Here is a 22,431-nt window from a genome sequence, read left to right on the forward strand (position 1 = left end):
ATCTGTGCTCCAAACTGAACTATGTTGTCAAATCCTGCCCCGAGTTAATCAAAATTAAAAAACAGTACTGATCAGTCTCTAAACGCTACATAGAAAAACAGAAGAAATGATTCTCAGGACATGAAGCTGTAGAAATAAATGTTTATTGTTCACTGTTGGCTAGATGCATGTTGCAGAACAAAAAAACCTGTGCATTTAGCACTTGTAAAAAAGAAGTACAAATAACAGAAATCCTGCGCATTTATATGTAGCACTTGTACAAAAACAAACAGAAATCATGTGCATTTCACACTTGTACACAGAAAGCCTATGGTAAAAAAAAAAAAAAAGTACAAAAATATACATGGAATACTAGGCCTGCAAACAGTTAGACTAACCCTCCATTACAATACTACAGTACATTGGCACAGTGATGTACTGAAACATATATTTACTTACAGTATACTGTGGTAGAGTGTATAGTATAGTCATACAGTAATTCCTGTCAACATTTACATACTATAATGTCAGAAAAGGTAATTATCTCTTCTCTAAATCTTTGGATTCTGGTGGACAATTTTGTAAGCTCTTGTATATGTCAAATCATGCAAAAATATGTAGCGTGCATCCTAACTGTGAGAATTCAATTTAAAATAGAACTTTTAATAAATACAAATCCAGTGCATCCAGAAAGTATTCACAGCGCTGCACTTATCCCACATTTTATGTTACAGCCTCATTCCAAAATGGATGAAATTAATTTTTTCCCTCAAAATTCTACTCAGAACACCCCATAATGACAATGTGAAAAAGGCATTTATGAGATTTTTTTTCCAAAATTATTAAAAGAACAACAACTCAGAAATCACATGTATATAAGTCTTCACAGCCTTTGCCATGAAGCTCAAAATTGAGCTCAGGTGCCTCCTGTTTCCACTGATCATCCTTGAGATGTTTCTACAGCTTAATTGGAGTCCACTTGGAGTAACGTCAGTTGATTGGACATGATTTGGAAAGACACACACCTGTCCACATACAGTAGTGTTCAGAATAATAGTAGTGCTATGTGACTAAAAAGTTTAATCCAGGTTTTGAGTATATTTCTTATTGTTACATGGGAAATAAGGTACCAGTAGATTCAGTAGATTCTCACAAATCCAACAAGACCAAACATTCATGATATGCACACTCTTAAGGCTATGAAATTGGGCTATTAGTAAAAAAAAAGTAGAAAAGGGGGTGTTCACAATAATAGTAGTGTGACATTCAGTCAGTGAGTTTGTCAATTTTGTGGAACAAACAGGTGTGAATCAGGTGTCCCCTATTTAAGGATGAAACCAGCACCTGTTGAACATGCTTTTCTCTTTGAAAGCCTGAGGAAAATGGGACGTTCAAGACATTGTTCAGAAGAACAGCGTAGTTTGATTAAAAAGTTGATTGGAGAGGGGAAAACTTATACACAGGTGCAAAAGATTATAGTCTGTTCATCTACAATGATCTCCAATGCTTTAAAATGGACAAAAAATTAGAGACATGTGGAAGAAAACTGAAAACAACCATCAAAATGGATAGAAGAATAACCAGAACGGCAAAGGCTCACCCATTGATCAGCTCCAGGATGATCAAAGACAGTCTGCAGTTACCTGTAAGTGCTGTGACAGTTAGAAGACGCCTGTGTGAAGCTAATTTATTTGCAAGAATCCCCCGCAAAGTCTCTAGCAAAACAAAGTCTGCCATGTTTAGCTAAACGCTGCCCCCACTAGTGTGTGCGTGGGCAGGGTTCACAGTGTGCAATGGTACAAAACGTATGGAACCAAATTTGCACACTAAAGGCACCGTAACACAAATGGGACGAATAATCCATGTCACGTGACATGACAAGCCGTTATATAAAAGCCACTAATAATGCAATCAAATTCCAGGTCGATGCATTTTAAAGGCGGAATAAAAGATGTGCTGCGTTTGCTGACCTTAATGCTGTTTTCTGTTTTTCCATCGGACACATCCAACAGGCCGGTGTGTCGACACTTCATGATGAAGGGAAGCTGTCGCTATGAGAACAATTGTGCATTTTACCATCCTGGTGTCAATGGACCACCACTGCTTCCAAACCACCTTGTTAACAACCAGCATGGACACTGTGGAAGGCCACCTGTGGCAGAAGCTTAGAACCTTGTTCTGTAAGCAGGATCCAGTGTTACCACAAAAAAAAAAAATGAAGGTGTGACTTCCAGAGCAATGGAGAACACAAAACAGTATGAAGCAGCTGTGCCAGCCCATCTGTAGGATCACGATCTTGAGGGTCAGACTCTGTACGGAAACAAAGTCCAGCAGGAAGCTTTCCAACTCGTAACTTCCTTCAAACAGTTTCTCATCCCATCACACTTGATCTCACACTTTTTATGAAGACTGAAGTGAGGACTTGAAGATGAGCTCCACTTCTTTTGTGCGTCTCCAGCGACAGTGGTGCTGAAATGTTCTTATCACACGTGAGCACGGCGTGTTGTTCCCGTTCGTGCGCCATCACCTCATCAGTGTTCTGTGCTCATCATAACTCAGTGTTTTCTGTGAAAACTTACACCTCTGTGTCTCTTGTGGGACACCTCTTTTTTGTGCTCCTTCCCATGTTCCATATGTATTTTTTACATTGAGACAATCGTGGTCCCTCTCTAAGTGGACCAACAGATTGAAACATTTGTATTAATTTTTTGTGTAAATAAATAAAGGGCAACTACATACACAAAGACTGTTGCAGTTTGATCTTTGCAGTACATCCAGAATGTATTCACAGCGCTTCAGGTTTTCACATTTTATGTTCTAGCCTTTTTCTGAAATGGAGTTGATTCATTTTTCTCCTCAAAATTCTACTCATAACATCCCATCATGACAACATGAAAAACGCTTTTTGAAATTTTTGCAAAATTATTAAAAAGGAAAAACTAAGAAATCACATGTACATAAGTATTTATGTACAGCCATTTTCAGATCTCTCCAGAAATGTTAAATCAAATTCAGTTCTGGGCCAGGACATTCACAGAGTTGTCCTGAAGCCACTCCTTTGATATCTTGGCTGTGTGTTTAGGGTCATTGTCCTGCTGAAAGATGAACCGTCACTCCAGTCTGAGGTCAAGAGCGCTCTGGAGCAGGTTTTCATCCAGGATGTCTTTGTACATTGTTGCATTCATCTTCCCCTCAATCCTGACTAGTCTCCCAGTTCCTGCTGCTGAAAAACATCTCCACAGCATGATGCTGCCACCACCATGCTTCACTGTAGGGATGGTGCCTGGTTTCCTCCAAACATGACACCTGGCATTCACACCAAAGAGTTCAATCTTTGTCTCATCAGGCCAGAGAAGTTATGGGTTTTAGTGTTGCTCATCTTCACAGTGTACATATGAACAAAAAGTGCTCCAGTTTTATCTGACATCAGGTTAAAAGAAACAACGTTCTTCTTATGTACCTTAGTATGAAGTTTAAAAATCACTTCATAGTGTGTTCAGCATTGGCCTTAGTGTCTATCAGATCCTGAAATTATCAACAAGGCTTTATAAACACTTAAACCACAGGTCTACTTTACATGTGCCTTACTCACTGACTCTTTGATTCACTGATTTACTCACTGACTGATGCTGCATTCAGATGATGGTGTCAGAAAAACCATCACTGTGGTCACTATAGCAGAGTTTCTGTGGTCTGCAGCATCAGACTTCAGGTAATGACATGAGGCGCGGCCATTTTTCAATAACAACACAGACAATAATTTACTTAATGAAAGATAAAGTGTTTTAGCATTTTACACAGCATTATATTAAAACAGGAAACCCTGGCTCTGATGGCAGCTTAAAATGTTAACTTTTTGTGAGGTTTGAAATGAATTCCTTTCTGAAATATCACACACGTTTAAAGCCAGGTGATTCTCTGCACTTAAATAATCCATCTCTCGCTGTTCATTTTTCCTCCTCATTAAAGATAAAACAGCATCCAGTTTGTCCATAACACTGTGGCAAGCAGCAAAAGTTCAAAAGAAAATAATGGAACATCTGGTTTTGAACACAGCTTGACTCACTGACCGACTGACTAACTCATTCCCTCACTCACTCACAAACTGACTTACAGCATACAGAGGTGATTAATGACTGATGACTGCTATAAGTCCACTATGCCTTATGTGTTGCAAAATGCTGTGCAAACTCCAAAAAGATGTCATAGTTTGATTACTCCACATCTCAATTAGATTATTGTTTATGGTGTTTATGACCTTATGCAAGTTAAGGCAATCAGAAAACGGTGTTTACTTGGAACTGTCTTATTCAAAGTATTGTCTTAATCAAATTAATATGAGCGAAGCGTCTCACAGCAGCGCAAAGCAAAAGCTAACTCATGGTACAGGGCATCATAAACAGGAAGTGCCAATTTTCAAATCCACAGTAAAACAGGAAATGTTCAAATGTCAAACACTTCCTGGATTGACAGACGAGATCCCATGGAATCTCGCAGGACCTCAGTGGCAAGCTCACACTCAAACAGGAGTGCCAAATTCTCAGTCACAGTGAAACAGGAAATGTTGAACACTTCCTTGCATGGATGGAGCTAGAGCAGAGGCCGGGGTTTCACTGGACTCCCCTGAAATCTGATTGGACACAGATGATTGACATGTCAAGGCACCACACTTCTGGTTGAAAGACCTGCATTTTGAAATCAGAGTCACATTGACTGCTAGGTTCCTCCTGTCCAGTAGATTGTGCTGTGTACCACGAAAAGTTCTAATCCACCTTAGTAGAAGAAGAAAAATGTTTGCTTCAGATTTGAACTGAACACGTCATTTGAACTATAGACTTCTAATCACACCACACTTATATTGGTGAGTAAACGACCGTATTTTATGCCAGAAATGAGGTCCAGGTTGTTAAAAGCAGCATTTCTCCTTTAATTTGGATTGCCTTATATACACGTTTAAGCTAACAGACAGCAGCTGGTTCATGCTCTGTTGGTTTATTAGTGCAGCAGATAACTGAAACAATCTTTCAAATGGTGATACGAGCATCAAATCCAGCACAAATACAGCTGGAGCAAAATTAATGGGGCAACTTTAACGTTTGACCCCTGTACAAACTGAAACTGACCTTTATCACCATTCTTGCTGCTTTTACCTCATAACTCCATAACATTCAGTCACAAATTGTCCAAACTATACCTTTTTTGGAATCTTTATGATCAGGCAAATAATGAGATGTAATAATATGAGATGTAAGATGCTGCTTCTCACTGTTTCTCAATTACCCTCAAAAGTATTGGAACACTTGGTATTTCACACATTTTAATTTGTTTATTCCATTTCAAATACATTTTTTTTCTAAAATTATCTTCCTTAACTCAAACTGAAAGCAATTCCCTACAACTTTATATAAATTAATTAAAAATATAAAATCTAGCTTCCTGATGAAGTGGTGTAGAGGAGGATTTTCTTAAAAAGAAGACCTGAAAGTTCAGCTGCAATTTGACAGAAAGTACATTTGAGATGAAAGACTACGAGTAGATTTGATGTTTTGTTGAAGGAACCTTTCCCATTTCTTCATAACTGATGTAAATAAAATCAGTGACTTGAAAATGTTCATGTTTCCATCCCCTGACTTGTCTAAAGAAAACTGATTACTTACAGGTTTTATCAAGTTTTAGAGATTTGCTTTCAGTTTGAGTTTGAGGAAGATAATTTTAGAAATTTTTATTCTTTCTGTGTGTGTGTGTGTGTGTGTGTGTGTGTGTGTGTGTGTGTGTGTGTGTGTGTGTGTGTGTGTGTGTGTGTGTGTGTGTGTGTGTGTGTGTGTGTGTGTGTGTGTGTGTGTGTGTGTGTGTGTGAATTTCTTGTATTTAAAATGGCATAAACAAATTAAAATGTGTGAAATTCCAAGTGTTCCAATACTTTTGGAGGGCACAGTATCCTAACCTTATGATGAGTGCAAAATGAATGTAGTATTATTACTGTTTTGTTTGAGTGTTTAATTTTCACTGTTGCTGTATTTTGTGTCAGATCATAGTCATATCGTATATCATACTGATATAAAAATTCAGTAAGGTATATCTTCTACTGTATTATATATTCCAAATCTAGCGTGGAACTCTACTAGTGTTTACTAAGGTACAACTAAATATCTTTAAAGAAAAAAAAAAGAGTAGGTGCCTGGTCTTGAGAACCAGGGATGGTAGGTTGAAAAGCTTTTTTATCCCATGGGAACTCTCCCTACCCACCTAAGCGGCTCAAGAATATGGACAGCATGTATATAAGTGACATTTACATAACAATTTATGTGACAATATTGAGATACGATAATTTGACCATATTGTACAGCCCTACTGTCAAGTAGCTGAAAACTTTGAATATTAATTTACATCTACATTTAAAAAATGCTTAAATTGGCAGGGGGTTAAGAGGGCTGTAATTGGGGGGTCAGCTGAAAAGTTAAAAAAAAAAATGCTTGAAAAGTTGGGGAGCATGGGGGGCAGAGCCCCTCCAGAAGCTGAAAGGCAAAATAAGGAAAATGCTTAAACTCATCTTCAACTGCTTAGTCCAATGAAGGGTTGCGGGGGGCTGGAGCCTATCCCAGCAGTCATAGAATGCAAGTCGGGGTTCACCCAGGACAGGACGCCAGTCTGTCACAGGGCCACATATATACAAACAAACACATTCACACCCGCACACACACACCTACAGACAATTTAAAGTCTGCAGTCCACCTAACCTGTGTCTTTGGATGTGGGAGGAAACCGGAGCACCCGGAGGGAACCCACGCAAACACGGGGAGAACACACAGACTCCACACAGAAAGGCCACAGGTGGGAATTGAACCCATGACCTTCTTGCTGTGAGGCAACAGTGCTAACCACGAACCCACCGTGCTGCTCCAGAATAACTAATTATAACTAATTGTAGCAAATTTGTTTCCCCAGTTAAGGATTATATAATATAATAATAACAATCAAATTACACTATTTGAGTGGGAAATGGTTCAAATGTGGGGGGTATTTTGAGAGCACATTCACAATGCAGATACTAATAGGTAATAGATAATAATATAATAATAATAATGCCAGCAATTTCAAGAGGGCTCCAGCACTTTTAGCTTGGACCCATAATTATACGAGGTCTGTCAATAAAGCAACGGTCCTTTTTATTTTTTTCAAAAACTATATGGATTTCATTCATATGTTTTTACGTCAGACATGCTTGAACCCTCGTGCGCATGCGTGAGTTTTCCCACGCCTGTCGGTGACGTCATTCGCCTGTGAGCACTCCTTGTGGGAGGAGTCGTCCAGCCCCTCGTCGGAATTCCTTTGTCTGAGAAGTTGCTGAGAGACTGGCGCGTTGTTTGATCAAAATTTTTTCTAAACCTGTGAGACACATCGAAGTGGACACGGTTCGAAAAATTAAGCTGGTTTTCAGTGAAAATTTTAACGGCTGATGAGAGATTTTGAGGTGATTCTGTTGCTTTAAGGACTTCCCACTGTGCGAGACATCGCTCAGCGCTCTCAGCCGCCGTCGTCAGCCTGTTCAAGCTGAAAACCTCCACATTTCAGGCTCTATTGATCCAGGACGTCGTGAGAGAACAGAGAAGTTTCAGAAGAAGTCGGTTTCAGCATTTTATCCGGATATTCCACTGTTAAAGGAGATTTTTTTAATGAAAGACGTGCGGACGGGTCCGCGCGTCGGGACACAGCCGACGCGGTACGGCGGCACAGGAAAAACACCTCCGTGTTGATAACCATTTGTAAAATCCAGGCGGCTTTTGATGGATTTCAGTGGAGTGAGTATATGAGAAATTGTTTAACAGCAGGACATGTTCCAACTTGTCCTTAAGGCTTTCAACAGAGGTGTTTTTCCTGTGGCGGAGCGTCGCGTCCGCACATCTTTCATTAAAAAAATCTCCTTTAACAGTGGAATATCCGGATAAAATGCTGAAACCGACTTCTTCTGAAACTTCTCTGTTCTCTCACGACGTCCTGGATCAATAGAGCCTGAAATGTGGAGGTTTTCAGCTTGAACAGGCTGACGACGGCGGCTGAGAGCGCTGAGCGACGTCTCGCTGCGTGGGAAGTCCTTAAAGCGACAGAATCACCTCAAAATCTCTCATCAGCCGTTAAAATTTTCACTGAAAACCAGCTTAATTTTTCGAACCGTGTCCACTTCGATGTGTCTCACAGGTTTAGAAAAATTTTGATCAAACAAAGCGCCAGTCTCTCAGCAACTTCTCAGACAAAGGAATTCCGACGAGGGGCTGGACAACTCCTCCCACAAGGAGTGCTCACAGGCGAATGACGTCACCGACAGGCGTGGAAAAACTCACGCATGCGCACGAGGGTGCAAGCATGTCTGACGTAAAAACATATGAATGAAATCCATATAGTTTTTGAAAAAAATAAAAAGGACCGTTACTTTATTGACAGCCCTCGTATATAATAAAACTGGAGTGCATATAAAAAACAAAACAGTTCAGTATAAGAGTATTAATTTATGGGTAGCATGGTGGCTTTGTGGTTACCGCTGTTACCGCACAGCCAGAAGGCTGTGGGATTGATTCCCACCTAATCATGCTGTCTAATCTGCAACTTGATCTGCCACACCTGTGAGGTGGGATGGATTATCTCAGCAAAGGAGAAGTGCTCACTATCACAGATTTGTGAACAATATTTGAGAGAAATAGGTCTTTTGTGTATATAGAAAATGCTTTAGATCTTACGAGGTCTGTCAATAAAGTAACAGTCCTTTTTATTTTTTTCAAAAAGTATATGGATTTCATTCATATGTTTTTACATCAGACATGCTTGAACCCTCGTGCGCATGCGTGAGTTTTTCCATGCCTGTCGGTGACGTCATTCGCCTGTGAGCACGCCTTGGGAAGGAGTGGTCCCGCCCCCTCGTCGGATTTTCATTGTCTGGAAATGGCGGAATGAAAAGGACTTTTTTTCCATCAGAATTTTTTCAGAAGCTGTTAGAGACTGGCAGCTGGAAACCATTCAAAAATGTATCTGGCTTTCGGTGAAAATTTTACGGGCGTCACAGAGAATAAGGTCTGTTACTACAGCTTTAAGGACCCCTTTAAGGACGCTCGGCGCGCCGCGCTCCAAGCTGCGACAACGCGGCACAAGCCGCCGGACCATTTCTGAGCTGATGGCTGTGTGGATACGAGACCGTCGTGTGCTTTTTCTCTGGTTATCACAAGAGCTGGACATCAGCCATTTTCCGGCAGATTTCACTTTTAACAAGAGATTTTGTCATGGAAAGCCGCGCGGAGGCTTCGCACGTAAAGACCGATTCGCTTTGGAAGCGAGACAGTCCAGTAAGTATCAGTGAAATTGTGGAGAGCTGGACATGTCCAAACTTGTCCTCTGACACGCCGAAACGGAGGTGTTCCTTTGTCTCGCTTCCAAAGCGAATCGGTCTTTACGCGCGAAGCCTCTGCTCGGCTTTCCATGACAAAATCTCTTGTTAAAAGTGAAATCTGCCAGAAAATGGCTGATGTCCAGCTCTTGTGATAACCAGAGAAAGAGCACACGACGGTCTCGTATCCACAGAGCCATCCGTTTAGAAATGGTCCGGTGGCTTGTGCCGCGTCGTCGCAGCTCAGAACGTGGCGCACCGAGCGTCCTTAAAGGGGTCCTTAAAGCTGTAATAACAGACCTTATTCTCTGTGAAGCCCGTAAAATTTTCACCGAAAGCCAGATAAATTTTTCAAATGGTTTCCAGCTGCCAGTCTCTAACAGCTTCTGAAAAAATTCTGATGGAAAAAAAGTCCTTTTCATTCCATCATTTCCAGACAATGAAAATCCGACGAGGGGGCGGGACCACTCCTTCCCAAGGCGTGCTCACAGGCGAATGACGTCACCAACAGGCGTGGAAAAACTCACACATGCGCACGAGGGTTCAAGCTTGTCTGACGTAAAAACATATGAATGAAATCCATAAAGTTTTTGAAAAAAATAAAAAGGACCGTTACTTTATTGACAGCCCTCGTAAGATCAGCTCATGAAAAATGGGAACAAAAACAAAAGTGTTGCATTTCTATTTTTGTTCAGTGTATGTAGACAGAAAATATATTTTACACACTTAATAATGATGATGATGTTGATGATAATAATAATAATAATAATAATGACATTTAAATTAGACTTATCTTCATAATTGACTGGTTTATTTGATGGAGAAAAAGAATCATATTTGATTTCAGTGACATGGGAATGCTGGTAACATTTCACTTTAGATTTTCTTTTGACCCACAGATGAAGACCAAAAATTAGGGAGAAAAAAAGGCAAAAACTTGAGTGTCACATTTCTGTCAAACCTAAAACATTTTTTAAATCAGTCAATGCTCAGTATTTTCACATTTAGCCAAATATTTACAAAAATCAAGTTACATATTTAGCTAAATGTTGAGACAAATATGCACATTAATAAAGAGCTAATTGTTCCTCCATGAAAGCCAGATTAATAAAGCATCTAATAACAGACATTTAGCATGTCAGGGCCTGTTTATTCAAACTTGCAATGCATGAATAAGAGTTATAGTTTAGCCTGCTGTCTTTTGATGTCAATTTGAATTACAATTTCAGGGACCCTTTTAAAATATAAAAATAAATATATAAATAAAATAATTAAAAATGGCTGTTTTTGTTTTGTTTTGTTTTTGTTTTTTTGGGGGGGGGGGTGCGCTTGGTCTTACCTGGGGAGTAATTCATTGTAGAACTGCCACTGCTCTCCCCTTCCCTGCCAATAAATCTGTTTCCATGTGTAACGAGTTCGACAGAAAGTTATTTCACACACTTCCAAAAATACACGTTCTTTCACTTTTGTATTGTATTTGGAAATTAAGTAACTTGGAATGACAACCATTGTTTTGTGTACATTTATATAATAATAATAATAATAATAATAATAATTCTGATTATGATGATGATTAGGATACTCTGAATAAATTCTTATTTTATATACAGACATAATACATATACAGACAACTAGGAATGGACGCTAATCTCAACAGGTTCACTCCCACATATCTAGAGAGAACGTGACATAGAATAAGAATTATATTGACGTGTACATTTTTGTCGGTGCAAACTGTGTATCTGTGCTGTTAAATGTGAGTTTGGCGACGAGGTTCAAATGCGCGTTCCCGTGAAGTGGTGCTTTTCACGGTAGGTGTGCTGAATTCGGCACAACACCTGCTCCTACCGGCTCCTGTCAGTTTCCTGTCGGTTCCTATTGGCTCCTTTCGGCTCCTGTCGGTGTTTCGCCGCACCGCCCCCCCTGCCCGTCAATGTATTTGTTGAAATAAAGTTTTGAAAAATAAAACGTTGTGAAAGAGACAAATAAAGTGAGTAAAACACAAAATAAACTTGATTCTTGGTTTGTTTATTTATGTTGCCATTAAAATTGGCTATCACTTCTTAAAATAAAATAACTTCTCAAGGCCAAGCTGCGCATTGACAACAGGCACTGCGTTCATTTTTGAGTCGCCAAAAACACCGGAAAAGAGTCCATGGACCTCAGGAAAAGTAGCTAGATTTGTCGCTAGTCGCTTTTGAGAAAATAAGTCGTCAAGGGGGTTTGGAAAGTCACGGAGTTGGAATCCGCAAGGAGGTTTCTGGGAGTTGAAGTTTTACGACACATCATCGTTGTACCTGTATAAAATGCGCAGGAAATATTTGGTTATCCGCGCGACTTACACCATTAAAAAAAAAAAAATCTGTTTTATATAGTTTGATTTAGGGAGGAAAATGAATGTAATAACATATTTGTAATTTTACAAGTAACTTGTTTTTTTTGTATATCTCCTTTCAGGCTTAACGTCTTTTTCTGCGTTTTATTTAATGGAGCAACGTTCATGTATCAGGTACATGTGAAATTATTTAAATTTAAATGTCAGGGTACCACGTGGACAGAGTTTCCACGACGACATTTCAAAATAAAATAAATACGCTTTAGTAATTCACTGTCATTGTTACGTCGGGGCTAAACAGCTTCTTTAGTGGTAACTGTCAACAACTAATTAGTTAAGCGATTAGCTGAAACCAAAGTTTATCTCTTTGGATAAACAGTAACGTAGTAGTTAAAATGTGATTCGTATCTCTTTTAGAGATTACGGTAATGTGGCGTTATGGTGAGAGCTGCATGTGTGGCTCTTGTAAAAACATTAAATACTCTCACAAACATGAATCGGCTCAAATTAATCGGTAAGAAACTCATATTTTATGCCTTTAATTAAAACCAACGTTTTTTAAGCGGTTCAACGCTTTTAAAATGTACCCATTGAGTTAGCCTGTAAGCTAATGATTTAGCCCTGCTGAACGTTCCAGGAATAAAATGTTTGATTTGATTTACTGTTCATATTATTCATACTAAACACGTCCCGATTTAACACTTTAGTTAAAAAAAAAGTCTACAACAACGCACGTGTCAGTTCAAACTTCGGGGAATTGAACCTTCAGCCAAGAGTGCAGCCTAAAGATAATAAATGCAAGTTAAACATTAAATATGTTTTTTGTAAAAGAAGTAAGCCACTAAATAAATCAGAAAAAATCTGTCATTTTAAAAATTAAATAATAAAGGCCCTTGTTTCATCAAAAGTGACATGGGAGCAAAGTTTACAACTAAAATAATTAATTATGATCAAAAATGACCCCGATAATGAATGCATAAGGTCGGCACAGTGGATTAGTGGTTAACACTGTTGCCTCACAGCACGAAGGTCATGAGTTTGATTCCTACCTGTGGTCTTTCTGAGTGGAGTTTGCATGTTCTCCCTGTGTTTGCAGGATCTAGAAAATGGATGGATGAATTAATTAATTTAAAAAAATTACTTTTTATACCTTATTACATCTGATGATTTTCAATTTTATTTCACAGTTGCTGAACTGGTTTTATTTGTCAGTATTGTGTGAATCAGAAACATTCCGAAATTGGAGTTCTGCTAATGCGCAAGACTTTTTGAAGTGTGCAAAGTCACAGTCTGGTAGCAGAATTACTGTTTAAATTTCCAGACTTTTGATGCTTTTGAGGGAAAAAAAGGAACTCTAATCCAAATCCAACTTGTAACTAACTAAGTAACTAGGATTAGAGCCTCATTCTGACACCGGAAGCACCATAGCTCCTGAAATGGTGGTCAGTTTCTGAACTGCAAGAAATTGGTGTAATATGATATGGTTTAGGGTCAGGGGTCAAGGGGTAGCTGATACAGCTCACAGTCGTGTCTGTGCAGTGTGTCTGTTCAGCAGGATGAAATGTCGGCTGTGATTCATGGCGGTCTGCATCAGAAACAGGAATTGTGAAGACTAGCTGCTGTTTTCCTGTTAAAGCAGACACTCAGTTACTGATCAGTGACTCTGTGTCTGTGCAGATGTCGGCGTGAACCTGACGGACCCGGTATTCAGAGGAGTCCACAGAGGGAAGCAGAAGCATGACGGTGAGATGCTCAGTTATGTCTGTGACCTGTGCACACTTTTGTCTGTTGATTTTCCAGCCAGATGACTCTGATTGATTTTTCTTGACAGATGATTTTGATCAGATCATCGACAGAGCCATCACAGTTGGCGTGGAAAAGGTAAATACATGAAGAAGAGGCGCAAACTGATGCATGTTCCGTAATGGTAGAGTCGTTGTATTAATGGATGATGACTCTGATGATGCGTCTGTGAGGTGACGACATGATGTTTGTGTTTCAGTTCATGATCACGGGAGGAAGTTTGGAGGACAGCAGGGCGGCTGTCGCACTGGCTCAGACCAGAGGTCAGGACAGGAACGTGATCCTGCTGTGCTGCTTTCCGGTGTCTCAGACCTGAATGTGATTTTATGAAGGTTTCGTTTTCATCTTTGTAGAAAAGTAAATGATTGTTTAGAGTTTGTTGGTTGGTTTGTTTGTTTTCTGCGCGGCTGCTTGAGTCTTAGAGGTCAAACTTAAACAGGTTTTCCAGCCATATTGTCCCCTTGAGTCAGTGCAGAAAAGTTTGTTTTGAGGGAAATTATCAGCGTGTCCCGTTCCATAGGCCCGGAAGGACGGCCATCCACTTTGATACTTGGGCCTTCAAAATAAAAGCATTTTAATACTAGCTGTATTTAGAATCCAGTACTTTTATTTTGAACGTTACAGATGAGACGTAAACATTTTCAATTTTCAATTTATTTTCATTTATATAGCGCAAAATCACAACAGAGTTCCCCAAGGAGCTTCACACAAGTAAGGTCTAACCTTACTAACCCCCAGAGCAACAGTGGTAAACATCTATCCATCCAGCCTTTTTTTCAACACGTACTTACTCCAGGTCAGGGTCATGGGGGGGGGGGGTGGAGCTTATCCCAGCAGTCATAGGGCATGAGGGATGTGTACACCCTGGCCTGGATAGATCACCAGTGTATCGCAGGACAGATGTAAACATCATTGCTGCTAATTTTTGTGTTGGACCTTTAATCTTTTTTTACCCAACATGTTTTTCTCTTTAATCCAGATGAGTTCTTCTGCACTGTTGGCTGCCATCCAACCCGCTGTGGTGAGTTCGAGGAACATGGGGCATCCCAGTACTTTTCCGGACTGAGGGAGCTGGTGACAGCGAACAGAGGAAAGGTGGTGGCCATTGGAGAGTGTGGTTTAGGTGTGTATACAATCAGCACAACTACAACAATAGGTTTATTTAGAAAAAACTTAATTGTTATTGTCATAATTATTATTACTAGTCAGAGCTCTTGGTGGAACCTGCATTCATCGTAAATGTCCACCAAGTGGAAGGATTGCTCCATTTTAAGAACCTTGAGTATAAGTTGCTGTAGGTCAACGCCAATAATGACCAACCTGCTGCTTATATTAGTAGGCAATGAATGTTTTTCAATGTATAAGTCACACAAGTTGCAGGACCTCCCAAACTATTAAAAAATAAATAAATAAATAATCACACAACTTGTACTCCGGGAAATATGATCATTTAAGTGAGAATGTAAGAATTTTTTTTGTTAATGAGGCCCAGGAAGTGCTTTATATTAATACTATAATACAACCCCAATTCCAATGAAGTTGAGACGTTGTGTAAAATGTAAATAAAAATAGAATACAATGATTTGCAAATCTTCTTCAACCTGTATTCACCACAAAGACAAGATATTTAATGTTCAAACTGATAAACTTTAATGTTTTTGTGCAAATATTTGCTAATTTTGAAATAGATGCCTGCAACACATTTCAAAAAAGCTGGGACAGTGGAATGTTTACCACTGTGTTACATCACCTTTCCTTCTAACAACACTCAATAAGCATTTGGGAACTGAGGACACTAATTGTTGAAGCTTTGTAGGTGGAATTCTTTCCCATTCTTGCTTGATGTATGACTTCAGTTGTTCAACAGTCCGGGGTCTCTGTTGTCATATTTTGCGCTTCATAATGTGCCACACATTTCATTGGGCAACAGGTCTGGACTGCAGGCAGGCCAGTCTTTTAATATGAAGCCACGCTGTTGTAACACGTGCAGAATGTGGCTTGGCATTGTCTTGCTAAAATATGCAAGGACATCCTTGAAAAAGATGTTGCTTGGATGGCAGCATGTGTTGCTCCAAAACCTGGATGTACCTTTTAGCATTGATGGTGCCATCACAGATGTGTAGGTTGCCCATGCCATGGACACTAACACACCCCATACCATCAGAGATGCTGGCTTTTGAACTTTGCACCAGTAACAATCTGGATGGTCTTTTTCCTCTTTTGTCCAGAGGACACAACTTCCATGATTTCCAAAAACAACTTGAAACGTGTACTCATCAGACCACAGCACACTTTTCGTCTGTGTGTCTGTCCATTTGAAATGAGCTCAGGCCCAGAGAAGGTGGCGGTGTTTCTGGATGTTGTTGCTGTATGGCTTTCGCTTTGCATGGTAGAGTTTTAACTTGCACTTGTAGATGTAACAATGAACTGTGTTAACTGACAGTGGTTTTCTGAAGTGTTCCTGAGCCCACACGGTAAGATCCTTTACACAATGATGTTGGTTTTTAATGCAGTGCCGCCTGAGGGATCAAAGGTCATGGACATTCAGTGTTGGTTTTCGGCATTGCCGCTTACGTGTAGAAAGTTCTCCAGATTCTCTGAATCTTCTGATTATACGAGGTCTGTTAGAAATGTATCGGACCTTTTTATTTTTTGCAAAAACCTGATGGATTTGAATCAGGTGTGCTTGCATGAGCCAACCTTTAACCTTCGTGCGCATGCGTGAATTTTTTTCACGCCTGTCAGTTGCGTCATTTGCTTGCAAGCAGCCTTTGTGTGAGGATGGGTGTAGTCTCTCGTCGGATTGTCATTTCAAGGAAAATGGCGGAATGACTGGAGCAGCGCTACTGCATCAAATTTTGCCAGAAACTGGGCGACAGCCAGGTGGAAACCATTCGGCTTTCGGTGATGATGCTGGACTCCGAAAAATGATGCCAACCTCTTCCACAATGTCTCGGATAGTCACACGACTGAAAAGCCACCGAAAGCCATCTGAATATTCCGAATGGTGGAAGAGGTGGGCATGTCACAGCATGTCTTGTGAGGCTTCAACACGGAGGTGCTTTTGCTCTGCCGTTACCAGCTTCGTGCCGAAGCACGAATTTTGCCGCCGCTCTTTTCATGGCCAAATCTGCTGTCACAGTGGAACGTGCAAAAAAGATGCACCTCTTCCGCAATTTCTCGGATAGTCACACGACGGTCCTGCATCACCACAGCGTTCACTTTGGAAATGATCTGGTCATTTCAGCATGTTGATGGCCGACTGTTGCGTGGCGCGCTCTCCACCATTGTGCGGCCGTCTTTAAACTGGTTGTACCACTCCTTAATCTGTGTGATGCCCATAGGATCGTCACCGAAAGCCGTCTGAATCTTCTGAATGGTTTCCACCTGGCTGTCGCCCAGTTTCTGGCAAAATTTGATGCAGTAGCGCTGCTCCAGTCGTTCCGCCATTTTCCTTGAAATGAAAATCTGACGAGAGACAATACCCATCCTCACACAAAGGCTGCTTGCAAGCAAATGACACAATCGACAGGCGTGAAAAAATTCACGCATGCGCACAAAGGTTCAAGGTTTGCTCATGCAAGCACACGTGATTCAAATCCATCAGGTTTTTGCAAAAAATAAAAAGGTCGGATACTTTTCTAACAGACCTCGTATTATGGACTGTAGATGATGGAAATTCTTTGCAGTTAAATGTTGCAGTTGAATGTTGAAAAACACTGTTCTTAAACTGTTGGACTATTTTTTTCACACAGTTGTTCACAAGTGGTGATCCTCACCCCATCTTTGCTTGTGAATGGCTGAGCCTTTTGGGGATGCTCCTTTTATACCCAATCATGACACTCACCTGTTTCCAATTAGGTGTTCTTTGAGCATTCATCAACTTTCTCAGTCTTTTGTTGCTCTGTCCCAACTTTTTTGAAATGTGTTGCAGGCATCCATTTCAAAATGAGAAAATATTTGCACAAAAACAAAGTCTATCAGTTTGAACATTAAATATCTTGTCTTTGTGGTGTATTCAATTGAATATAGGTTGAAGAGGATTTTCAAATCATTGTATTCTGTTTTTATTTACATTTTACACAACGTCCCAACTTCATTGGAATTGGGGTTGTACACTACATGTCTTTCTTTGTTATATATTCTTATGAAGCAATTTGTAAACTTAATTAATGTTTTTATTAATATGTCACAATTTCAGATTTTGACAGGTTGGAATTTTGTCCAAAAGAAACTCAGCTCAAGTAAGTTTTATTTATGTTTTTATATAATAAATTTACCCTCCATCTTCATGTAAGATGTTAAAATTTGTTGGGATACCTAAAAAAAAAAAAAAAGAGAGACACACAAAGTACAATTTGATTAAACATAGTTCAAAGATCATTTCATATTCATAGTTTATTGATGCATTTTTAACAAACAACAAAATTTGAGGACAAATGATCACACACAAGTTGAGAGATTTGCCTTATACAATTATTTGAGGACTTCATTGAAAAAAATCTGTCCATAAAAGAAACACAAATGAAGGACACGAGCCTGATTAGCAATGTGTCTTTACTCTCTATTTTTCAGGTCTTTTCTATCAAATCCAATCTTGATGATTCTTTAATTAAATTAAATTATTCTGCAGTTTTATTTCCTGTAATCTCAAATTATAGAAAAGTATGAACTTGAAAATTATGTTTCAAAAAGGAAAAATATAAAAATTTAACATTGTCACACTGAATCTTATAAACAAAAATTTCTTATTTTAAAAATTTTCTTCATATCCATAATAGGTTGTAATTGATCTCCAGATAATGTCTATTTTCATTAATTAATCTGGTGTGTATTTTTTTTTATGTATTCTGTCTTTATAAATGTATTGTGAAATGAACCTTTTTTCTGTCAGATTCTTTGAGCAGCAGTTTGATCTCGCAGAGGAGTTCAGGTTGCCGATGTTCTTCCACTGCAGGAACTCCCATCAGGATTTTATCGGTACATTTGTTCACCAGAAAAAAAAAAAAAAAAAAAAAAAAAAAAAAAAAAAAAATATATATATATATATATATATATATATATATATATATATATATATAACTGGGTTCATGACAATTGTCTCAAATTGATGGTGTGTTTCTTTGTGTCTGACAGACATTGTGAAGAGAAATCGAGACCGATGTGTCGGAGCAGTGGTGTGAGCCCGTCCGCTTTTAGTCACAAAACTTAAACGCAAATAAAACTAGAGCACCGCCCTCATAGAGGGCAAACCTCCACCAACACTAGTTTCCAATTCCACAAATTTTTACCTTGGAAATAAATTTCAAGGTCAAAGTCCTGTTAAAAACAATCCCATATTCGCTAAATCTGCTGTATGGATCGGATGTGATCAAACTTAGTTTATTCATTGAGAGTGCCAGTTTGCACCTCATTGTCACAAATGAGTGATTGAGGCGCTTTTGATTTAGATATAATGCAAAATGTACACCAAATGGGCTTTTCAATATTAAATTCAAATGTCCACAAAATCCACAATCCAGATCAGATCCAAATCAAACTTTGTCAGGCGATAGTGAGTGTCAGTCTGCACCTCATGTTGAAATATGAGAATGATTGGGGCACGTTTGATTAAGATATAATGTAAAATATACATCAGATAAAGTTTTCAGTGTTAAATTTAAATGGCCACAAAATCTGTAATCTGGATCAGATTCAGATAAACTTTGTCAGTCAATAAAGGATATCATATATGATGCTCTCAAATATGAAAGAAATTTGATGGTTTTTTTGTTGTTTTTTGACAGTTACAAATTTTTGAAAATTCATTCAATGTTAAAGACAGGGATTATTCCAAGATTTTTCATGACTTTTCCCTTTTGACATATGACCTTGAAAGTTTAATCACTTCTTGCCTATCAGGATATGAATCTCCAGTAAAAATTTCATAATGATATATGAAAAATTGGCTCTAGGCTGTTCACAAACAGATAAACAGGAGCGATAACATAACCTCCAGCTTCATTGGTGAAGAGAATAATACATCGTGTGTGTGTGTGTGTGTGTGTGTGTGTGTGTGTGTGTGTGTGTGTGTGTGTGTGTGTGTGTGTGTGTGTGTGTGTGTGTGTGTGTGTGTGTGTGTGTGTGTGTGTGTGTGTGTGTGTGTGTGTGTGTTGCCTGCATGCATGGGAGTTCTCATGAATTTGGACCAAATTTGTTGGAATAATTGAGGGTCAGTCAAGGACAAAATGATTTGATTTAGAGAAAAAACTGTTAAGTCAAAGGTCAGAGGTCAAGGTTAAAATTTAGGTCCAATGCTTCTATAATGGGGGGTGATTTTGATTGGCTGCTGTGGTGAATTAGTTAAAGATACTTCTCTGGTTACTATTAAACACTAATGAAGTCATGTATCACCCTATTGCTCACACCTTGGGTGACCTTGAAAGGTGAAGCTCAAAGTCATAACTGTCGAACTCAAACAGTTAACGCAGCTGCAGATTAAACCCAGGAACTCGCTGATTTGTGCTCATTTTTAACTTTCAGGTCCACTCGTTTGACGGGAATCCAGAAGACGCTGTAGCACTCGTTGACCTCGACCTCTACATCGGAATTAACGGATGGTGAGAGTTTGTGGGGTCAGGTCACCTAAACTCAGCCGGGTTTCCAGGTCACATGTTTTTAGGTCCAGATAAAGCTTTAACTGTTGGAAATGAAAAGTCAAAGTGACAGTCGAAAGAATTCCAGCAGAGACGGAGGTTAAAATGTAAAAAAAAAAAAACACTAAAAAAATCCTTTCAAAAATTGATGTTAACTACATTAAATACGGTTGTCCATTCGGCTGCTCCCGTTTTGTGTTTGGGATTGCCACAGCGGATACAACCAGATCCGCATTGATATTTTGGCACAGGTTTTACGCCGGATGCCCTTCCTGACGCAACTCCAGTGTTACCTGGAGAAACACACACAGCCGCTGGTGTTCCAAAGAGGTCTCCCATCCAAGTACTAACCAGGTCCCGCACTGCTTAACTTCTGAGATCTGACGGGATCAGGCTGACACAGAGCAGATCGGAATGTTAACTACATTAAATACAAATACAGTAAATCCCATTTTAGCCATAATTCCTTCATTTTGTGAGTAGATTTTTAGTCTGTGATTTTAATCCTGTTTCATCTTTCTTTCTTTCTTTTTTTTTTTTAGTTCCTTAAAAACGTCAGCAAACATCGACGCAATGAAGTCTATTCCTGCTGAGAGACTCATGATAGAAACAGGTCAGATACAAGCCATTTAAAAATGGTAACGAAAATAAATAATAATCTGTTAAATTATCCCATTTAACGCAGGTTGAAACTCATTTTTATCCACTTTCTTTGACATCATGATCGCGTCATTTTAGTGCTTTGTTCCTTTGACAAACATTCACACTTTGGCGTGATTTCAGATCAGTTCATCGCAGGTTTGAGGTTTTACTGACGTACATTTTTACCTGCGACGTCTCTGCGCTTGTTCATTTTATAATTGTGGCCACTAGGGGGCAGACTTTTGGAACCTTGTGTGCAATATATCTTGTGAAAAATGTCTTCATCAAAGTGAAACTTGATCTGAAAAGTCACCTCACATAGAAGTCAGACAAGTTCAACATCTGATGCATTTTGATTCTAACTGTGGCCACTGGGGGGGGGGGGGGGGGGGGGGGCTTGTTTATACTATACTTTGGGAAAGGCTTTGTGCATCAAGGTGAAACTTTGTGCTCAGGGTCACGCCACCAAGACCTCAGACGATGTCAACCATGGGCACCTTGCCTAAGATTGTTTCTGTAATTTTGGCCACTTTTTGTATGTGACATCTTGACAGTCTTTCTTTGTCGAGGACGTCACCCTGGACCATGATCAAACTTGCTCCTTTAGAGATCTTGCACATGTTTGAGGTTGTGTGTCATGTGACTGTTAAACTGCTTCTTGCTTCTTCTCTGAATTTCTGCACGTTTCTTCTCTATTTCTCTGCAGACGCTCCGTGGTGTGGCGTGAAGAACACTCACGCAGGCTCCAAATATGTTAAGACAACATTTCCCACAAAGAAAAAATGGGAGGCAGGACACTGTCTGAAGGACAGGAACGAGCCCTGTCACATCATGTGAGGATCCACATTAATTTCCTGTGCAAGCGCGCAAACGTACATTGTTGCAAAATCTAGTATCTGAGGATTAAAGGGGTTATAATGGGGGGGGCTTCTTTGCAGTTAAATAAGGAAGGTCCTCTAATCTCGACAGTTCTGTTTGTTCTCGTATAAACTCCATTACCAGAAGTAAACGTGAAGCCTGACACAGCTCGTTTTGAACACGTGACACATGTGACAGCACAGTTTTAGCAGTGAGCACATTTATGCGTGATGGGTGATTGAATCATTTCCTCTTTTTCTTCCAGACAAGTTCTGGAGGTGTTGGCGGCAGCGAGGGAGGAGGACCCGGCGGAACTGGCCAACACCATCTACAACAACACCATCAAAGTCTTCTTCACCTCCACTTGATATAGTCGGGCAGATCGGTGGAACAATTGTGGGTTCATACATAAAAGCATGACAGTTGGCACATGCCTCCATGTACAACCCCTGGCAAAAATTATGGAATCACTGGCCTCGGAGGATGTTCATTCAGTTGTTTAATTTTGTAGAAAAAAAGCAGATCACAGACATGACACAAAACTAAAGTAATTTCAAATGGCAACTTTCTGGCTTTAAGAAACACTATAAGAAATCAGGAAAAAAAAATTGTGGCAGTCAGTAACGGTTACTTTTTAGACCAAGCAGAGGGAAAAAATATGGACTCACTCAATTCTGAGGAATAAATTATGGAATCATCCTGTAAATTTTCATCCCCAAAACTAACTCCTGCATCAAATCAGATCTGCTCGTTAGTCTGCATCTAAAAAGGAGTGATCACACCTTGGAGAGCTGTTGCACCAAGTG

General features: G+C 39.5%; 1 protein-coding gene across 2 annotated transcripts in view; it reads left to right on the forward strand.

Annotated features, from left to right (window-relative positions):
• Positions 1-22,068, forward strand: part of tatdn1 (TatD DNase domain containing 1) — a 31,954-nt gene extending 9,886 nt beyond the window's left edge. Inside the window, exons 1-12 of one of the 2 annotated variants that reach the window (XM_034161553.1) lie at positions 12,041-12,201; positions 13,365-13,430; positions 13,519-13,568; positions 13,690-13,753; positions 14,470-14,613; positions 17,692-17,734; positions 18,385-18,470; positions 18,627-18,667; positions 20,013-20,089; positions 20,668-20,738; positions 21,474-21,600; positions 21,891-22,068. In XM_034161553.1, coding sequence (XP_034017444.1) covers positions 12,126-12,201; positions 13,365-13,430; positions 13,519-13,568; positions 13,690-13,753; positions 14,470-14,613; positions 17,692-17,734; positions 18,385-18,470; positions 18,627-18,667; positions 20,013-20,089; positions 20,668-20,738; positions 21,474-21,600; positions 21,891-21,993 — 948 coding nt within the window. In that variant the 5' untranslated portion in view covers positions 12,041-12,125 and the 3' untranslated portion in view covers positions 21,994-22,068. Of the gene's footprint in view, positions 1-12,040; positions 12,202-13,364; positions 13,431-13,518; positions 13,569-13,689; positions 13,754-14,469; positions 14,614-17,691; positions 17,735-18,384; positions 18,471-18,626; positions 18,668-20,012; positions 20,090-20,667; positions 20,739-21,473; positions 21,601-21,890 lie in introns of those variants that run through there. The other variant, XM_034161554.1, reaches the window with a different exon arrangement.
• Positions 22,069-22,431: the final 363 nt, after the last annotated feature.

This window comes from Thalassophryne amazonica, chromosome 20 (genome assembly GCF_902500255.1).
Source record: "Thalassophryne amazonica chromosome 20, fThaAma1.1, whole genome shotgun sequence".
NCBI classification, from domain to species: Eukaryota; Metazoa; Chordata; class Actinopteri; order Batrachoidiformes; family Batrachoididae; genus Thalassophryne; species Thalassophryne amazonica.